This window comes from Leptinotarsa decemlineata, unplaced genomic scaffold (genome assembly GCF_025532065.1).
Source record: "Leptinotarsa decemlineata unplaced genomic scaffold, Ldec_3_MD MMD2_tig00026328_RagTag_RagTag, whole genome shotgun sequence".
Classification (NCBI taxonomy): Eukaryota; Metazoa; Arthropoda; class Insecta; order Coleoptera; family Chrysomelidae; genus Leptinotarsa; species Leptinotarsa decemlineata.
The window spans coordinates 7048664-7071039 of NW_027412688.1; the positions used below are offsets into that span (position 1 = coordinate 7048664).

General features: G+C 36.3%; 1 protein-coding gene and 1 long non-coding RNA gene across 6 annotated transcripts in view; one reads left to right on the forward strand and one right to left on the reverse strand.

Moving 5' to 3' along the window:
- The window catches only part of LOC111507773 (band 7 protein AGAP004871), a 143246-nt gene extending 121742 nt beyond the window's left edge, over window positions 1–21504 (forward strand). For 3 of the 5 annotated variants that reach the window (XM_074182690.1, XM_074182691.1, XM_074182695.1), the window contains one exon: window positions 20174–21504. In XM_074182690.1, coding sequence (XP_074038791.1) covers window positions 20174–20281 — 108 coding nt within the window. In that variant the 3' untranslated portion in view covers window positions 20282–21504. Of the gene's footprint in view, window positions 1–6730; window positions 12211–12955 lie in introns of those variants that run through there. The other 2 variants (XM_074182692.1, XM_074182693.1) reach the window with 2 other exon arrangements.
- LOC141485635 (uncharacterized) lies at window positions 1757–14012 on the reverse strand. Its single transcript, XR_012467318.1, has 3 exons — window positions 13877–14012; window positions 2070–2154; window positions 1757–2003 (listed from the first exon to the last, which is right to left on the reverse strand). It is a non-coding gene; the product is annotated as an uncharacterized lncRNA (long non-coding RNA).
- Window positions 21505–22376: the final 872 nt, after the last annotated feature.

The window sequence follows — 22376 nt, forward strand, 5'->3', positions numbered from 1 at the left end:
AGGCGCTAAGTGAAGTTGCTGAGAACATTACAAAAACTAAGTATATGGAGGATCTCGTCAAAATGAACAACTTTTTCGTATAAAATGTTCAACGAAGAATGATTCGTTTTCGAAATACAGATTGTTGAAATTTTTCAAAAGATGGTAGGTTTTTGTCATAAGTTTTTTTAAATTTTAGTTATTTTCATCAAACTTTATACGCAGTATAACCGTACAGACTTCTTCGAAACTGAGCATTATCGAACTGCTTATTCAAACCAAGTTGAAAAAATTTGTCAGCTTTAATTATTCAATTAGAAAGTGCTACATTTCGGATTTTGTAAAAAAAACAATTCGGAGAAGTACTATGTTATTTATTAGGAAAATAAACAACTGTTACAACAGCTCTTCAAAGTGACGACCCCCAACAGTAATACAAGCTTCTGCTCTCCTCATCAAAGAATTCCGCACCCGTTGAAAACTGCTGCTTCGCAGCAAGCTATGATGCGATCCCTGAACATTTCCTCATTTTCAATGGCTAGCATAAACTAGTGATTTTAGGTGTCCCTAAGAGAAAAAATCGACGGAATTGAGGTCCGATGACCTGGGGGGCCAATGCTCAGTGCCTCCTGTTTCTATCTATCGTTGGGGATATGCTACGTCTAAAAAATTTTTTGCTATCACACTCAAATGAGCAGACGCTCCATCGTGCATAAACCAAGAGTGGTTTCGGAGACCAATGGGAACATCTTCCATAAGTTGGGGAAGCTCGTGTTCTAAAAAATGTAGGTAAGCTTCTCCATTCAAACGTAAGGGGAGAAAATAGGGCCCAATTAAATAATGCCCAATTATGCCTACCCATATATTAAAAGAGAATCTGTCTTGGAAATGAGTTTGCGTTATCGCATGTAGGTTATCTTCCGCCCAGATGTGGTTGTTATGAAAGTTCATGATACCATTTCTTGAAAAATTATCCTCATCTGTGAAGAGGATTTTCGATAAAGTTTGCGAATGTTGTTCGACTTTTCTTTGAAGCCATTTAGCAAATTCGATACTTGGTTGGAAATCACGTAGCGTAAGTGCATGTACACGCTGAATACGATAAGGATATATTTGTTCCTTTAAAATTCTGTAAACTGTCATGAGACTCACATTTAAAGTTTGACCAATTTTTCTTGTACTTGTCTCTGGATGTTCACTAATTTCTTCGAGAACTGCCTTCTCCAATTCTACAGTTCTTGTAGTCCGTTCTTGATAGATGCATCTGGCCTCGCTTGAATTTCCGTCAGCCAAGCCGTATGCAAAAACCATATCAGCCATTTCAGTATCCGTAAAGTCGGGCATGGTACCAAAAAATCACTTTATAAACTCCGAACTGTGAATTTGTCAATTAATAGTTAAAAATGTGACAGCGAACTTCTAGCCAAATCAAATTTGGCTATAAAGTAATATGCATCAATATAGAAAATTGTAAATATCTCGATAACGATCACCTCCAGCTTTGTTGAGAAAGTGTACCTTTTTTACTTGGAAAAGGTGTGGGAATCAGGTTTTTTCATGAAAAGTACCAAAAGTTTACTGTCAAAAAAGTTACGGCAATTTGAAATAAATAATGACAGCGTACGCAGTGCCCTCTGGATGTTACATGAAAATTAATACGAAATTATGATTTCCCACGTCAAAAAAACCCCGGGTACCGAATTTTGTGCAAATAACTCATTTTTGCAAGAGTTATTTTCAAAAAGTGAACAAAAATGTTCAATTTCAACACCCCGTATCTCCGAAACGAAGCATTTTCGGACACAAGTTCATGTAGACTTGTTTTCTTAAAATTATTACAGGAATACGTCACTTGAATATTTTAACATATTTATGTTACACCCTGTATATTATACAGTGGGGGAATCATTGGAAACATACAGGATATTTAAACATCAATGATATTGAATAGACCAATTTACATTTTTGTTATTACTTAGATTTTCCCATCTACACGCATCGGTTAACCCAATAATTGTTGCTACCTAAAAATGAAGCAATATAAGTTGATTCTTTTATATCCTACAATCCTAATATTTTGTTAAAATTACCTTTAGATCTGGGTTTGTTTCATTATTTGCTTCCCTAATAAATTCGTTGATCTGCTCACTGTTGAGACCTTCTGATTTCTTCACTCTATAACCAACATTCTTCATTTTAATAAATGAGATAACTTTTGGAAAAGTGCCTATGTTTACAGTTTTCATCACTTAAATTGTAGTATCCAATATAGACTACATGCTCCACAAGGTTTCAGATTTTTGCGCTAAATACGCCAAAATTAAATCCTCTGTAATAGTTTTGCATTTATTTATACCTATCTATTTCTAGAACAAATCATAATCGTTCTCGTACATGGACTTTCATTTTTCAAGCAATAATTATGCTGTAGCAGCTGCTGCTGCATTAGAAATTTCGTAGGGCATATTTACAAACTCCCTGTCGCTGATGCTTTCCTTAGTTTATTGCGATAACTACGAACAAAAACCATACCTGCCAAAATTTTCATATTTACAATGACAACAACGCTGTGATTCTCCCTAAAAATGCTACTTTCTCAGAAAAAGCATGCGAAAAAAATTTGTCTTGGAAATGAGTCGATTTTTCGTTCGGAAATCAATACGTAAAATCTAATTTTTTGTAGAGTTGAAAGGAAAAAATCCGCTTCTCCTTTATTATGAAAGAATGTTCAGTAGATGTAAATGTTACTGGAAACGAATTTTTACCGCAGCATGAATTCCTGATGAAATTTAATCTACTAATGTGTATTGTGTATCGCATGTTCTGTTTTTTTCACAACTAACACTTATCACTGGTCGAGCATATAAATTCTGGAATAATGTACTTTCTGTTAAATGAATGTTTCAAAATAGTATTCGATCATACATTATTTAGAATTAGATATAGCTGTTGTTAGACTAAATAAATTGATCCGTGACCTGACAGTTGAAACAGTAGCTTAAAAATTTACTTGATGCTATTTATCGATGGTAAAAGTGGATTTTCTGCAAATGGCTCTTTCAAAAATTCGTATATGAGGCTAACTTCTGCGATACAAGAAAAATGCAAATAATTTTCTTATTTTTTGGGAAAGAAAGTTTTTGGCTTTCTACTACTCCATCTTGATACAAAAAAAAGGATGAGGGAATCTTCCAAAGAAAGGAAGGAAGTAATCAATTTGAAAATAAGTAACTCTATATACATGGATGTGTAAATCATGCGAAACATCGATGTATACCAGTGAGGATGACAGTGTTCCATGTAAGTGCAATTTGTTACCATTCATTTAAAGCAGAGCTCATGTGAATGATATCTGATTTTTATTCCACAACGAGTGTTTTAAATTCAAACTGAGTAGAGAAAAGTATCTTCTGTATAATTCAGTGTTCATATAGAAGTATTTGTTTCGAAAGAATTTTTTTCTTTCGTGTAATTCAATGTTTATATGAAAGTACCTGTTTCAGGAGGACTTTCTTTCAGTTTCTGTCTGAAAGTTACTTCTATGCATGATCTACACATCCATGTACAGATTTACTTATTTTCAAATTAATTACTTCCTTCCTTTCTTTGGAAGATTCCCTCATCCCTTTTTTTTGTATCAAGATGGAGTAATAGAAAGCCAAAAACTTTCTTTCCCAAAAATTAATCACTCCTAAAAATATAACCCCTTCAATTAAAATGTTCTTATATTTTTCATTAAAAAGACATATTAGCTTCGGACGGTAATTGCTCGGTTGAGGTGGGTGGTTCACTCTATTCATTCAATCAACCGCTGTGTGAAGCAGTGGTTCAAGCCGTAAGGACGGGCGGCCTATTTTCATTTCCTATCGTCCAACCCGTGTTAGAAATCGCACTTTGAAAGGTAAGACCTTGTTAGTCCTTAGCCCGCACAAGTTTAGATTTTTGAGAGATATCGTTCGTATAGAGGGATGGTTAACGGAAAACAGATAGTAAATCAGATTTTTGAAACAGATTTCAACCCACAACAAACTTATCGAAGCGGAATTGTCTGTCCTTAATTGAATTATATCCATTTCGAGACATTCATCTTATTGGATAAAACCGATGCCCGGTTTTTTGTGGCATTGAATAGAACTTGGTTAGTTTCACCCCAATTCGAAGTCACTTCTAGATCCTTAATAAGATATGCAACATCCTACTGCCGGTGAAAATGTGCCTTCGTAGCCGATGTCCTGGAATCCAAATGGAATGGCAAGACAAGTGTACTGTTGTCAGCAAAGCAATATATTGGAATCTTGATTTTTTCCAATAAGTCGTTGATATACAATAAAAAGGAGGTTTGAAACAATTTGGATTCCTGAGGAATCGAGAGATATCCTTCGACAGCCACTTGCAGGCAACGTTCTTCTTTAAGGAAGCTGGAGAGCCATACACAAACATAATCAGGCAAGCCACAGCATCGAAGCTTGGGCAGCAATCCCTCATGCCACACACTGTCAAAGGCCTTGGAAATATCAAGCGTAATAGCTTTCGACTCTCCATATTTCTCGATTGCGTCATTCCAAATATGGGTGACATACGATAGAAAGTCGCCTGTTGATCTTTGTTTTTGAAAGCCATATGGATGATCGCTGAAATATTTAAGGATATGGTGAATTTTGAAATCACTGAGAGTAAAGCTACTGATCTATAGTTATTTGAAAGATTTTTCTTGCTCTTTTTGGGAATAGGCTGAACGCAAGTTACATGCTTCTGCTAATCTTTTAAATTTTTTATAGATTCTTCCAGGGATTTCAAATCAATTTATATCATATTAGACAATGAAAGTCTGAACTCATGAAACTCACCATGAAACATTGTCAACCACCTTCAGCATTCTAAATGTTCAAGAACTTCGTTTGTTGAAGGTTATGATTTTGAAAAAGAGACGAAACAATTGGAAACCTGATGATATGTCATAAATATACATTTTTTCTTAAAAAAAAGAACAATTGTTTTCTTGCCAACGTTTCTAATTTAATTTAATTCTTCTTCAGGGCTCTGTAACATTGAATTTTCATACACACACCTCCCACAAAACGTATACGATTATTATCGGTTCAATTTTACAAGAAACAATGAGTTCTTAATCAAATTACTCAATGAAAAGTAGTTTCTTCCTGTTAATATGACTGTTTTTAAAACCATTAGACATATTAGATACATTAAAAAAAATATTGCAACAACCAAATTTTCGAGACAACATCAACACAGACATAAAACAAAAAAATGACTTACAAATTGGAATATGCAGTATTGAGGCCATCAACAGCTCTTCTACTGTTAACACTATCGCATTTGAGGATATACAGCATTTCGCTCAAGAGTCTTTTGGGTAAATATGGTTGAACATCTAAAATAGTTGGATTATCAAAATCAAACATGTGTCCGTATTCTCTTTCATGTCCAGCGAGGGCTAGGTTTTTTATATTAAGGTTCTTAGAGTCTCTCATGTGTTCCGAAACTCGTGTTTTAAGATACCGCCCAGTTTGAACAACATCGCATTTGTGACAGCTTTCACAGTTCAATTTTTACACTAGAGTGAATCGTGTGTCTTATGGTGTTTTTGTTTTCTTTTTCGAGAAAAAATGCTTTCCAACTGTATTTTCATTTGAAAAGGCCACTTTGATTTGTTCGGTGCTGACTGGGATTCCAAGCTTATCAGATACATTTTCTACGAAGTGAATTTTGTGATATTTGAGTTTCAACCCTGTGTTTCGGGAAAAGGAACTTCTTTCTTCAATTATTTTTTCAATAAGGGCTCTAGGAAAATTACTTTTTACTAGAGATCTCTCAATTAATTGGAGATTTTTGTATGGAATTCAAAATTAGAAATGGCAATTTCTCTTGATTTAAAATTCCTTATGATGTTGATTTTACTGTGAGAGTTATGTATTGAGAAATAATTTCAAAATCTCTCAGAAAAAGTAGATTTATGATACCAGTCTACCTTTAAAATTTGGTTTGCATCCTCAATTTTTTCAGTACCTATCTAGAAGTGCTAACTAATTGTTTTCTTCCACTAGTTAACTAATTATACATTTTTTGTTTCAATTTAATCAGGTCACGTATCGTATAGTGCTCGTAGAGGTTATCAAAATGATGTCAGAGATTGGAAAAGGAAGTGATTATTAAAATATAAATATAGTCAGTGCGACTTTTTCAAATGCTTCCCCCGTCTTGTAGTTCTTTTCCCAAAGCTTTTTCAAAATCGATTGTATTGAAGAAAAGAGAAATGAACCTTTCTTTGTTGAAGAAAAGAGAAATGAAACTTTCTATGTTTTTTACCACTTTTATTTGTAAGGAACGTTTGTAACTACGTTACATTTTCAAACTTATACATAACTTATTGTATAAGTTTGAAAATGTCCGTATAGGACGAAACTGCAGTAACGTTAGTTACAAATAAAAATGATAAAAAACATAGAAAGTTTCATTTCTTTTTTCTTCATTATGATTTCCTACCGCGTAGTAATAACGGCTACATCCATCAATCGATTGTATTGGGATATTTCAGTGAACAATCCCCCATCTTTATGCAATAATGTTCATAAAAGGAGCCATCTTTTAAAGCAACATTTCAATGTTTGTGGTGATTTTTAATAAATCATCTGAAATATTTCTGATAAACATGAGTACCACTTTCCTTTCCGATCTTTTTGAGGCAAACGACTTTAGTTGTTATACTAACAAAATATCTACGTTTCAACAGACACTCAACACCATATCTACAGAGAAGAACTCTACCATTGTATTTCCACTACCGATTGATATTCTCTCTTATTTCATGAAGGCAATGGAAGCGAAGAAGTAGACGTATTTGGTTAATGAGCATATTAGTATTGTGCAATGCCAAGACTTTATAGTGTTAAATAATCACGTAAACTAATAACATGTTAACAATAGTTTGGAATATTTATTGTGACGATAAAAACGCACGTTAGAAAGATAAAAACACCCGATTCAAAGCAATGGATGAGGTAAAAATGTTTGGACTGTATACAATGTGAAATATCAAAGAAGGTTCAGATTCGTTGCACCTCTATTATTCGGCATATTTGAAAAACCCCAATGTCCATTTTGTATTATAAAAGCTCCAGCAAATCAAAAATCTTGCTATACATTCAACCCATTTAGAGTGACAGTTACAACTCCCGAATTTTCGACTATGTAGTAGGAACTCATTTAAAAGGTCTGATCATGCTGTAATCACAAATATTAAGATTTTCAAATTCATCACAACTAAAAATATAAATACCTATTGGATGGACTGGAAAGTTTGTAGGGTAACACACAGATGGCGCTACCAGTATTAAATTTATATGATTTTTAGTTAACCATAACCTTCAAAAGACACGTGTACAAATTCCACAGCTGTCGGACTATTAGTTTGTGTGATAGATCATTCAGTTCGAAAAATATGGAAGAAAAGGAATTTCGTGGATGACCGCAAAGGGAAGTTGATCGAAATATTTGCGGCTCTGAAGATGTCAGGTTTGTTCTGGTTCTAATATCAGAAACTGTTTGGAAACTGCGCAAGACATGATCTGTACAAACAAAAAATCTCCAACAGTCCGAAATAGTGTCGGACACTTGGTTAAACCAGAACGCATCTTGAGGAAACCACTGTGCCACCTATCGTATATATGAAGAGATGAAGACGAGAAAATGCTTTTGATCATGTCCATTCTATCATGTAGCGTATCTTCACAGTCAGTTCAAATGTTATCTAATCCCAATCACCAATTATTATTTGAATCCAATAAATGAAAAAACATCCTAGAAAATATCCCAAACAAATTTCCACATGAATGTGCATGAGTAACGGGATAAGTTCTCAACAGTTCAGCCTCGAGAGCAGGTTTGTTCTGGTTCTACGAAATTCAGGTTCTAGGACGTCAGGATCATGCGCAGTTGATATAAAGCGTTCTGGTTCATTGAGGATAAGTTCGGATTGATGAATCCTCTGTTCTGGTTTCGACTGCAAAATGATCCTGAACTGTCTTGAACCGTCCCGAATCGTTCTGCTCCCGTTGGTCATGCGCATTCATGTGGAAATTTGTTTGGGCTATTTTCTAGGACGTTTTTTTATTTATTTGAGTCGAATGATTGACGTTAGACAACGTTTGAACTGAGTACTAGGATACGCTACATAACAGAATGGACATGATCAACAGTATTTCAACGTCTTCATCTCTTCATATATACGATAGGTGGCACAGTGGTCTCCTAAAAATGCGTTCTGGTTCAACCAAATGTCCGAGACTATTTCGGACTGTTTGAGATTTTTTGCTTGTACATATCATGTCTTGCGCAGTTTCCAAACAGTTTCGGATATTAGAACTAGAACAAACCTAGCAAGAACGATTCGGGGCAGTTCAAGATAGATTAGGATCTTTTCGCAGTCGAACCCAGAACAGAGAATTCATAAATCCGAACTTATCCTTAATAAACCAGAACGCTCTACATCAACTGCGCATGATCCTGACGTCCTAGAACCTGAATTTCGTAGAACCAGAACGAACCTGTCAAAGGAGCGTGTAGAATATATGGTGCATGAATATTTGGGTATGGAAAAGATCTATTCAGAGTGGGTGACACGCGAGCTCACAATCGACCAAGTACAACAACGAATTGATGATTCTGAGCACTGTTTTAAGCTGTTCCACCATGAAAAACCCGAATTTACACGTCGATATGTGGCAATGGCTCCATCATTCCACACCAGAATCGAAACGATCGTCATCTGAGTGGACTGCACGTGGTGAACCGACTTCAAAGCGGACAAAGACGCAAGAGTCAGCTGGCAAGGTTATGATATCAGTATCAGTATGGTATTTATCATATTCATCGAATATTTCGAAAAGGAAAAAATTATCATCAGTGACTATTACGTAGCGTTATTGAAGCGTTTGAAGGACGAAATCACGTCAAAATGGCCCCATTTGAAAAAAAAAGTTATGTTTCATCAAGATAATGCACCGTATCACAAATTAATGAAAACGATGGCAAAATTGCATGGATTGAGCTTTGAATTCCTTCCTCATCCATCGTATTCGCCAGATCTGCCCCCTAGCGACTTTCTCCTGTTCTCAAACCTCAAGAAAATGCTCGCTGAAAAGAAATTTAGTGCCGATTAAGAAGTAATCGTCGCAACTAAGGCCTATTAATCGTACTATAAAAATGATTTCAAAAAATTGATGACCGCCATAATCGTTGGAAAGCAACTGTATTAAATAATGAAATCAAATTTTTCCTAGTAAAAAATTTGTTTCTTTGTTAGCCTACGAACTTTTAGGCCCTGTTACATTTGATCGATGAAATTTGACATATCTTTCAAATTCAAAAAAGTAAAGGATTTTTTCCTGTAGCAAATTTCATACCCTTTTTGAATGGTGTCTACTGAAAAATAATACATGAATATTTATCAATTTTCATCAAGTTCAAAACTGTTTCGCACAAAACACTAATTGTCGTGTTTTGTTATTATGTATAAATATGTGCAATACTTGTGATACTGAATTTATTCTATTCCTCTGTTTCACGTTGTATTATCCGAAGAATAGTGTTCTCGAAATGTTGAATATACCGAATTATGAATGTAAGCAATATCTTCAAAATTTCACATTCTAACTGCTACTCAGTTTAAATAATTCATAAACCAATGAATCTCTAATTACTTTTTCGAAACATTCACTACCGTACCTAGCTCAGATATATCAAGAAACACAAATTCACAACTGACTGCAATCAATTCCCTAGTGGAGTAGAAATTTCTATAAAATGTTAGTAACTAACAATGTTTACATTTCTTGATCTACTTTCCCATTGGAAGTTCACATCTTTTCTTGAATGAATTTCAAATGATGGCTCTAGACCTTAAACATCATCAAGACTTCTTTGACTAAAGACAAAAATAAAATAATGAATCAATAGTCTGAAGTATTTTTTAGAAGTATTACAATTAACCTCTAGATGTTATATCTTGTCCGAGTTATTACAAAATATTTGAAGCGGTACTGCCATAGCCGAAATTCAATTTTAATTTATAATTTTATGAAAGAAAAATAAATCTATATTACTCTCTACAATGTTTTGTCGTTCTGACGTTCACCTTGTATTATACTGCATATTGAAATTGAGAGATGTATATTTTTCTCGACTTCAACAAATGCTGCTTGAAATACCACATAGAATAAGAAACAAAATTAGATGCATAATCAACTTCTATTTCCATACTTCTCACTTTTCGAGCTCCTACCTTCAAATTAACAAAACACGCCCCTGGAAATAGTACATGTAGTTTTGAAAATTTCAAAATCTTCAAATGACATGTGTTATTTCACAAAGACAACAGTTTGGTGTGATATACATCGTGTGGATAACGTCTAATGTTTTACATATGTCCAACTGGAAGTACAATTGAGTCACGCATGAAAGACCATTTCTGGAATAAAAATCTACGTATGCTACTCACCTTCTGACAGAAGGAAGTGATTTCAATGATGAATTCAAACACATTCATTTCCAGAAATGAGCCAAACTCTCTGGAGATTATGGAATTTAATGAACTCAGAAATTCTCGATATCATCTGTCTGTATCTGTAGAGTAGGGAGGGTGAGTGTAAGCCCACAGCACTCAGGCCACCTGTGACCCATTGTATAACCTCCCGACGGAGTTGTCCTCCTAGGTCATTGTCCATCCTGTCCCTTCCAGGAAGGTGGACAGGTCACTTGGATATATCTCCTTTATATCGGCAGGCCAAGACTCGCCGAACACACACTCTCTTATTGACGATAACTCCGGGCACTCGCACAGGACATGCCTGACAGTCTCATCTTTCTGTTCACACATCCTGCATAGAGATGTCCACTAGCCTCATATTATGGAGGTGTTTCCTTAGTTGACAGTGGCCAGTCAAAAATTCTACTGTTAGGCGTAGATTTTTCCTGGTCATCGCCAGATATTTATTCGGCGCCAGCTTCCCAAGGTCGCCCAGGGTGATCCTGGCAAGATTGCATCCATCCCATCTCTACAGGAATTGAGCATGGGTGTAACATTTGGCTAGTTCAGCACTTGTCGAAGTCATCAGGCCGTAGATGCTACTGGATCCTAAAATTCTTAGTCCAGCCGCGTCCTTGGCTACAGGACGCGGCCTTTCCTCCAGTCGAACCCTTTAATCCACCTCAGGATAATGTTATCATCTACCGATGCTTTGGCTAAATCTTGGTGGCACTCTAGTACTAGCCCTGAGGTAACACGTTGTCTGTTTAAGGCTAATAGGGCTTGCCTGCTGTCAGTGCAGATTGTTATGTTTTTGCCAGGAATTCCTTTCCTGGTTATTTCTTTTGTGGCGATTGAGATAGCAGCCAGTTCTGTTTGGACGACGCTGGTATGTTTTCCCATTCCCCACTTACTCCTTAGGCTTAGTGATCTGGAGTACATTTCACATCCTGAGCCTTTTTTGGTTTTCAATCCGTCTGTATATATGCGTATTGCATTTGTAGCATCTGACTCTGTGTCCTGTTTCATTTGTATTTTGTAGGATTCAAACACAAAACTGAGTTCAATTGCATCACTGGTTGTCTGCAGCAGAGGTTGCGCAGTAAGCGCTTATCGCCATAGACTCAGCCTCAATCGACCCATTTCTACTTCGAGGTTCTCACCAACCGTGCACAATCGTAACATGGCCATTAACGCAACCTCCTTAACGTACAGTTCCAGAAGGGTTAGACCAGTAATTATTTCCATTGCCGCGGTTGGTGTTATTCTCATGGCTCCTGTGATGTTTAAACAATATAATTTTTGGATGGCCGTTGCTTGTAGAACTTTCGGTCCCCATTCAATGGCTCCGTACGTTAACAAAGGTCTTATTATTGCAGTGTAGATCTAGGTGACCACACAGGGTGAAAGACCACATGCGCGTCCCACTGTCCTCCGACATAAGCCACATATGCTCTTTTTGCTCTACTTTGTAGGTGAAAGTTCCATGTAAGTTTCCTGTCGGGGATAGTACCAAGGTATTTCACCTCTTCAGAGAAGTTTTCTCGATATCATATGAAAAAACCCTAAACCGGACGTAAAAATTAAATAACTAGTGAAAATTAGACACAAGTGTTTTTATTCATTTCAATAAAGTGTCCATGAATTGCCACAGAATAAACATTTCAGCAATTACACAAATCATATGAGCGATTGAATTGTTTTGAACAACTCGATTTTGCTAAATTCGTTCTTACTAAGTGCTCCCCTGGAATAATAACTGGAAAGTACATAGTCATTATTTTATTTCGTGTTTCCAATGAATTAATGGTTACATCCCATATTTTCACGTAGAAATGATTATTCGATATGAGAATTCTGTGATAAAGATTTCTTCAGATTGTTTCTTTTTTTTATAACAGCCTTTCGAAGGAACCTCATTTACTTTTTGAAATGTTTTACAATGCAGCAAATATTGTAAATTTCGATAAAGTCAGGTCACGGATCATTAATCATTCACTGGAAAACAAATCGAATATAAGAGAAAATACATTAAAACTAATATTTAGTTTGTGAAGCTTATTCTGGTCCCAGAAAGTAGCAGTAACGAATAATTTGTATGTGAATAATTTAACGTTCGTTTTGTCTCCACTCTGATTTCTTCACTTTTCCAGTGGATTTATTTGAACTTCCAACTCGATTTTTTCAATCACAGAGCAGGGTTTCGGAACATCTCTCCCAAGTCACATTGTTAACAAAGAGTGGGGTTCTGCACTGAAATATACGAGAGACTTTTTTTCTCAATATATTTTGAAAACTTCTCAAACGAGTGGAAGTTCAAGAGACTCAACTGCCAAAATTGGTAACATTATTCCAATTGTAGGCAGTAAAAGTCACACAGATATTTCATGTTTTTCACAAATTGTTTAATGTTGTCCTTTTCATTTCACGCAGACACTGACGAAAATATGCACATCCAACAATTCAACGATAATTTTTCCCGTTCCCATTGATATGATGTCAAGCCACTTCCAGAAAAAAGAATAGTCAGAAATGTATAACTCATAAGATGCATTATAGTATAAAGCTTTATAATATGGTTTCATTTATGTATTTTTTGAAATGAACGTGATTTTATCTTCCTTTGAAGTTGAAAAGCTGTTGCGAAATGAATAATGTTACTTTGAGGTGAATTGTGTGACAAAACATTTTTTATTAGCTAAAAATTGGTAATTTACCTAGATCATTGTATTTTAATGGTTCTTCTATTCATATGCTATCATTTTTGACTCATTATATACGTGCATGTATTTTGTGGGTATCGGAGCTTTCGGAGAAAAAGGGCCTGAATGGTGAGAGGCCGATAAAATTGGCAAACAATAGTTAGGAACAGTCTTCTGTCACTTCTGTAAGGATGAATTCAACAAATTCAACAAATTCAACAAAAATCAAGTATCGAATTACAGAGAGCCAAATTTTAAGCGTCTAGTTGGTTGAGAAATAATTGAATTGAATTTGTTTACTATATGTTTGCTTCAAATATTTTGTAATGGCCCAGTCAAAATGTGTTTTCATCCTAAAATGATATCTATTTTGCAATATAATATGTCTTGTGCAGGTATGTTTATATAGGTATAATTGAAATTACTTGATTCAACAGACGTTTCCAAGAAACACAATCACATGCCAAAATTTGTATTGTACAGGTTGCCTCAGAATTTGATCAAGACGTTAGAGTGATATTCAGAGATCACCTTTGAAATCGTTGTAAACATCGCTAAGGAACTACCCCTTTTTGTTTCAAATGACACCCCTAGCAACTGTATTTTTATCCTGTCATTCTGAATACAGATAAGTAATATTTTTTATACTGACCTTTGTTCAAATTTTTTAGCCGCAAACCGTGCATCAGTTGAGCTTTGTTGAAAAACTTTACCTTATAATCGAGCTTGTCTTGCGAGAATTGGTACCCAAGTAGTAAATCAACATATTCCTTAGGAGTCAATTGTAAAAGGATTGTTATGTATCATACACTGCATTTCAATCTGTATCGAATGTACTGGACATAGACATGATAATATATAGACTGGGCGTGACGCCACGCGAATCACACGTCATGGCCATTGCGCCACAGCATTATGTGACAAATATAATCTCAAAATTATCATGGAAAACATCGTGACGTTATATAGGAATATTGGCCTTCACGGCTGGCGTCAATGTTTTGGTTGATTTCCGAGTTTTGCCGTGGTCTGCTTCGATTACAATCACCAAACGTTTCTACTGCAACTGCGGCCATCTTCAGTGACGTGGTCGAAGTAGGTACTCTTCTTGACGTATAAACTGAAACTTCAATTATAATTATTACGTCACTGGTACTATAATAAATGAAATGATGACCGAGATTATTTATGGAGAAATGACTTTTCTGTACTTCTGAATGTTTTTTGTGGGATATTTCGGAAGTGGTTTATAACAATATCGACAGTAACAGGGAGATAAGAATAATTGAGTATAGTTTTTTGGAAGATGGTTAGCATGGTGTCGACGATATTCTCATGACGAAAATATCGCGTTAATAACTACATTCTGGGAAACACTGCATGAAAAATTATATGTGATTGTATTAACAGTGACAAAGACTCAGTGAAAGTGAAATATATCCGGGGGTGCCATTTGAAAAAACAAATTTAGGTGTGATTGCTTATAAACTGAAATTCTTTTAATTTCGAAGCGCCCTCAGAAGGGCATTTTGACGTCTTTCAATATCGCCTTTGTTTCATTTGTCTACTTACAATTACGAATATATAGCTTCATAAGAAACTTTCTGCGACATCCTGTATATCGAGAAATGTAGAGTGAATTTGGTGTAATAACAGTTGAAAATATTGAAGATTATGTGACTTATGTGTTTCTCAGAATCCTCTGAAAAATCTTATATTCATAAATATATTCCAGAATATCGCGATTTCTCGAAATTATCGATTTTTAACAGTATTTTTAACAATCACTAACTTTCATATTATGTCCAAGACGAAACTTTTCTTAAAGCTTGAGATTATAAGCTGATTTATCGCCGACTATATTTCGTTTTAGCAAATAATTTATCCTAAAAATGTCAAAATAAATACAGAACAGGTTTTGCTCCCTATTATTATGTAACGTGAATCTGTCACTTCATAGTATAGGGACAAAAAGTGACACATTATTAATGATTTATGTCATTCATTATGAGCATTCTTCTACTACCTACTCAAAAAAAACTTCAATGTGAGTCACAATACCGACTCTTATAATTATTATTATCAGTCGGTTCAATCATATTCTTGTACTAATTGTTATAATAGTATTCAAGTTTTCCAACAAAATTGTGACCGGAGATGACTATGTCAAAGCTATTTTCCGAGTTTGTTGGGCATGTTCTGAAGGTTTGTACACCCGACGTTTCGTTTACAATTGTGGCGAACATCATCAGAGATGATGGAGTAAATGACGGAATGCTTTAGTTGTATTCACAACAGATACTACATTGTTAAAAGTTGCCTCCGGTTTTATTCCATCTGCGGCTTCGTTCCTATTAATTGAATGGAATGGCTTGTTTTGTTTTCAATTTAGAGTAGGTAGCCAGATTTCATTCATGTTATTACCAAATTCCTTTCCTTCGAAACTACCGTTGCATTTATACATTTAGATCGCTTCTCTCTACACTCGTGGGTAGTTTTGTCAAGTATTTGTGTTTCTTCGAACGACATAATGCAAGTGCCTTATTTGGTGGTTTGTCGGTTTTCTCGAAGCAGCAATTCCTTTCTGTGTTCAATAAACCGGGTACTTACCTGGTACTTCTTTTCGTGGTTCCAATGTGAACCAAGCTGCAGCTAGAAGGGATCCAGTCTATCTACGGTTTTGCTAAAGACTCTCTGATGTCCTTAGCTGACCTCAGACTAATACTGATAGTTTCTATTGGCTTGAAGAAGGCTTCTCCAGAAGTCTTTTAATCCAGTCCACAATATGTTTGACATAGAAGCTTTTCCATTACCTGTTTAAACTGAAGTCACATGGTAATCTCCAAGTTCATCAGGACGACTCCCAGGGTCACGAAAGACAAGAGGACTGGAACTAAGGTTTGAATTAATTCTCGTTTTTATGGTGGCTGGTGGTTGGAATTTCATTCAGATACTCTTCCGTAGTTGTACAGTTTATGATCCAATGTTCATTTTTCATGTCTGTTCACCAGAACATCCAAGAGTGGGATGGTTACTTCCCGGAGTATTCTGGAGGAACATGAACCAATATTTTGGCCAATTAAAACTATCAAAGAAAGTCTGGTCAGCTGAGAATTCCAGAGAGATTTCAGCAAAACCGGGGGTATAGCGGATTCCTTGTAGCTGGCTGCAGTTCGATCTACATTAGATCAAAGAAATGCAAGCACTCCCCTCTCTAAACAAGAGACAAATTGTCGCTTTGGACATTCCTACAAATCAGCCAAACACGTAGATACTCAAAGAAGGCATTTATTGTCTCGTTCGAAAATACATAAATACTTGACAAAACTTATAATTACTTTTGGAAAGAGTCAAGTCCAGTCGTCGAAAAGAGGTGATTAGCACCTCAATATGTCTACCTGATCTCAATTACATATGAATCATGCCATTTATTTCAACGTATAGGAACGAAGCTCACCAGCATTGGAGTGAAACGGAGATACATATCAATAATGTACTGCCTGTTATCCGGACGACTATAACACGTCATACGTTGCTTCATTACCTTTGATTATGTCTACTGTCGTTGCAAACGAAACGTCACGTATAAAAACCTGCCAGACCATGCCAAACAGATCGAAAAATATCTCTGATAGAGTTGTGAGCGTCAATGAGATTAAAATATATTTCTCAGTTACGGACATTTTGGAAGTTGAGAAAATTTTAGAGAAATGTATCATCAATTGTGAATATTAATCAAAATCTGCTACTGTTTGAATACCAAATATTTGTATCAACTAGTTTGATAGGTGTATGAGAGATTAACGAAATATGTATGAACCCGTAGAATACAGAGTATTTTTCGAAGATAACAACTTTTAACGACAAATATTCACCCACTGCTTTTTTTATGAGTTCGAAATCAAATTTGTGTCATGAGGATATGATCAGAATTGTATGAAGGCTATTTTCCTGGTTTACTGGCCAAGGCTGTAGGTGACCTGACCTTTTGTCTACTCCTGCGGTAAACATTTTCAAAGGCGATGTGATAACGGTCGCAGTACCCGAACTGGTGCTCTGATTCTTGTTGCTGTTGTATACAACGCATCAACTTGTCTTCGAATGACATAATGTAGGTATCTTCATTGATGAGAGCATGTTTGGCCATAGCCAAATTGTCGGTTTGTCCGAGGCGACAGTTTCTCTTGTATTCGGAGAGACGAGTCCCTATACTTCGTTTCGAGGTTCACATGTAGACGGACCCGCAGCTACATGGAATCCGGTATACCCCTGGTGTTGCTAGAGGTTCTCTAGGGTCCTTCGCTGATCTGAGACTTTGCCTGATGGTTTTTGTTTTCCTAAATATTGGTTTCACATCGTGTTTTTGGGACGCGTCTCTCTGAACAAGAAGGTACCCACATTATGTCATTCGAAGACACAGTAATACTCGGCAGTACCCAAAATTACTACCCAAGAATATATAGACAGGCAATAGAGATTTAAAAGCATGAGGATAATTTCAATAGAAAAGAAGAGACAATTAATATTAATACCTGTTCTTATAAAGTACTTGTCCCGAGTAGAGAGGACTGGATCCTCCGGGAGAAGGAAATATTAAGATCAGATAGTTGTTGGTTCACAGATGAATCGAAAACACCTTTCGGTTCTGGTGCAGGTATTTTCAGTCGTAGATCCAGGACAGAGATATCAACCTGCCTAGGAACCTATGCGACTGTATTTCAAGCGGAAATTTACGCTATTGAATTGTGTGAGGAGAGATTGGAATAATCCAACCTCTCACACAAGTCAAAAAAAATGCTCGGACAGGCAGGCGGCGTTGGAAGCTCTTGGCTCCTATCGAGCAACGACTCTCCTCGATACAGCATATGTCATCTTCATTGTCTTCAGGTTGAAATTTTTTTCCATTACCCTTTTAACTGTCTTTCGTCTGGAGGACGAGTGATTCATAACTGAATAACTGAAGGTGTTTTTTTTGGTGACGACATAAAGATCAATGACCTCTATGTCGTCCTGGCCTTGTGTACCCCTTCCTGACTGGGGTATTTGATGAACAAACTGTTAATTTTAACAGACGTCGTGAGGCCTTCACTCAACCGAGCGACGGGGCCTTCTGTATCGGGAGGGGTCGTCTATAGTATAATCTATAGCTTCTCTAACCAATGGGTTATCATGAGTTTCCGCTGACTCCGAAAACTCTCTGATTCCTCGACTGAATGAACTGCAGTATAGTTAACAGCTTCAAATCTCCGCGGATGGCTTCATTCCGCACGAACCATGGAGCATTCACCAGCATCCTAAGAAGTTTGTTTTGCAGTCTTTCCAAAATGGAAAGATTTGACGGAGCGGTTTGTTCCCAGGCGCCTGTAGCATACATGATGACAGGCTTGAACATCGTACTGTATAGTAGAATCTTATTTTTAAGTTCGAGCTTTGAGTTTCTGTTAACCAGAGGATAGAGTTTTGCTATCCTCGACTGCACTTTGCTCTTGATATAATCAATGTGATTTGCCCAGGTGAGTCAGCGATCTACCCACAGACCTAGGTACTCAACTTGCATTTGCCATTCCATCTCCCTGCCTGAAATCGTGACCCTTGTGTTTGGACAAACATTACGTCTCCCCAAGTCTATCGTCTGGGTTTTATCTGAATTCACCCGAATCTTCCAGTCAAGGTACCAGCTTTCGAGGTCATCAAGTGCGCGTTGCATGTAGACGACCGCCAACGCTCGACCCAAGGAAGAAGCGAAGAGAGCCGTATCATCGGCGTAAAGGGAAACCTTCACGTGATAGAACCTCGGAAGGTCACTCATCCCCTCGATAGGAAGACTTAACAGATTATCTCTGGTCTGGATTCCTAGCCATACTGGCCTGGAAGGCAATGAAGCTGCTGACTGCCTTGCAAAGGAGAGTGCTGCAAGCAGCTTCTTCAGACCAGAACCTGTCATTGGCATCACTTTAGGCTTTGCCAAACAAAGACTGAACACCTGGATGGCAAGAAGATTTATGGACTTCTGGCAGAATCTTCCAAGATTGGCTCACTCCAAGGTGTTTATTCTCCCTTCGAAGCTTGATACCAAACAGTTGTTGGACTACAGTAGAGATGAACTACGACGTCTAACAGGCCTTCTTACAGGTCACTATCATTTGAATCATCATAAGCAGAGACTCGGACTGTCGGAAGCAGAGTATGTCGCCTTTGTTTGGAAAATAATGAAACAGCAGATCACATACTTTGCGCCTGCCCCACTGAGGACTGAATCAGGTTTTTAGAGTTTGGCAGAGCCGTACTCTTACCATCTGACCTGAAAGACCACTCATTATACAAAGTAATCGGCCTCGTTAAGAGCTGGGTCGAGTGTGAATAGGTGTGAGCCACAGTAAACCCTTGCGGGTTACGGTGGAGGCTCGAATAGACCCTCTTACTTTGGACCTAACCTAACCTGTCCTTAGAAGTATACGAACAGGTTATACAATTAAGAATGGTATAAATAGAGCACCCAGTACGGAAACAGTAGTTGATGCGTTGGATACAACAGGAACAAGAATCAGAGCACCAGCGTATTTTGCGACCTTACTACATCGCCTTTGAAAATGGTAGACGAAACGTCCGGCATAAAAACCTGCAGCCTTCATAAAGTTATCTCCGGCCGTGATACATTCTTCGATGATCTAAATTGTTTATACAATCCCCCATTGTTTATACAGTCCCCCAAAAAGATGAAGGAGAGGTTTCAGGAAAGGACACCCTGAACTCCTTTCCCGTTTAACAAAATCAGTTCCATTCAACAGTTCAACTGTTTGTACATTTGAAGAGTTTCACGCTTTCACATGCTTTTTCTCTGAGCTTACTCTCTATTTACTGTTTGGTTTCCATCATCAGTTTGTTCACTTTTTGCATTGGTACTTGCTTCCTAGTCAATATACTATGTTAATTGTTTTTTGATTGCCAGACCCTGAATACCATATCTGCTGAGAAGAACTCTACTATAGTGTTTCCTCTGCCAATTGATATGCTCACATACTTTATGAAAGCAAAGGAAGCCGCAGAAAATAAATAGTGTTTCATATTTCAGAGTATAATATAATTAGTATTAAGTTGTTAACATTACCTCCTAAGTTTTATATCACACAGAACATCGATTTTAGAGTTTGCCAAACACCCAAATTTCTAGCACATACTTGCATTGTGTAAATGTAGGTTTATTACATCTGAATGTATTTTGAAACTAGTAAGTAGTCCTTTAAATTGTAAGTATATATTAAGTAATGTGTTGATTGTGAAATCTCTTGCAAGTATCAATAAAGAAGGCCATAAGAGACACTACATTGTCTTTAGAACTTAGTTGAACTTTGAACGATTAGATGGTGCCTTTCGATATGTCTACCGCAATCTTAGACGAAACGTCGGGCATAGAAACCTACAGATCGCGGCTGAAAAACTCGATATATTTCTTCATCAAGATTCTAATAAATAAACATGTCTTCGCCTCAATGTTAAGGGTTCAAAGTGAATGGGCCCAAGACAAGCATTTTTCCAATCAGCAGAATTGTAATACACTCCTCAACGCGCCTTTCACCAACCAAGTGGGGGTCTTCAAGGGACGAAGAAAACTAGGACTGTTCAAAGATGGCAAATGTCTTACGATATTGGCAACTTTTGAACAGTTGAAATAATGTCACGTTGAATGTTCAACTAAATTGAACTGTTCGGAGACAGATGAAGAAAGTTTGCAAGCTAGATTATATTATTATTATTATACAATTTTCCAACAACTTTCCTAAAAAAAATCCCCTGGGCAATAACAGATTCAATTTTCCGCTGTCATATTCGAGAGTTTAGTGAATAAAAACTGCTGATGAGGCTAAAATAACGATTTCCATCCACAAATAATTTTTTGATCATTTTAAAGTACCACTTATGCCATCGGATAGTCGAAATACCTAAGTGTTAAAATGGCCCTGAAAATTTGCAATCCGCAGACAATTGAGTGTTTCGGATTTATTAGCATTCATCAGTACAGAATAACGATATATAGAACGAAACAAGTTTTTCAAATATTTCTGATATAATTTTTTTGTTCTTTTACTCAGTTGAGTTTTAATCCTTTGATTTATTTAGATTTATTACAAGTGGATATAATTGGGCAAGAAAAATGACTTGAGGGATTGAACTACAATTTTTATCTCTACAACTATATCATAACCTGTATCACTACTGAATTGTATAGATGGCGATTCATTATAAGTGAATGTATTTTCTGAAATAAATGTTCGATTTGAATTGAGTTTTATTACATTACCGATTCACTGCCATAATTGATACTAATTTTTGGCAACTTTCTCAAAGAAATAAGACAGGAATCACACAGGAATAAGGAATAAGACAGGTGTTAGGAATCACACGTTAAAAGGTAAGACCTCGTTAATCCTTAGCTCGCACAAGTTTCGACTTCTGAGGGTTGTCGTTCGTAGGGGTGCGACAGCTGGTTAACGGAAAAACAGATTTTTTTTTCAATTTGCATGTAATATGTAATGTATGTAATATGTAAATGAGTTACCAGAAATAAATAGAAAGAACCAAATGAAATGAGTAACTTTTGGAGTGTTACACATAGATATACATACACTCAAAAATCAAACTCTGTGAATAAGTAATTTTTCGAAAACCTTCATGATATAAACATATTTGTTCCTTTGAATAAATAAAGGAATAGTTTAAGTTGCAAGGTTGTCCAATGAATGAATAGATAATAATAATTTTTTTCTTCATGATGTGTGAATTTAATGTTTCTTTCGTGTCTTTACTGCAAAGAAACGTCTTTACAGTAAGAAGCCATTGTATGTCGAAACACGTGTTGCGTTTTTGTAAAACTGTTTGAAAATCTCACAATAAAGTGTTTTTTGAATACAAATATTCAAATATTCATAATGATTAGACAACTCATCATCATAAGTAAATCCAATAGATATTGTTCAGTCTTAGTGTAAGGTTTTCACTATTCGGAACCGTGGTCATAAAAATTCAAATATTCATAATGATTAGTAAATCCGATAGGTATTGTTTATCGAAACAGTTCGGCCATTATGTACCAGAAAATGTGAACATGTACAGCTTTTTCTAGCATTTGAAACTATTAAGGAAAAACAAGATTA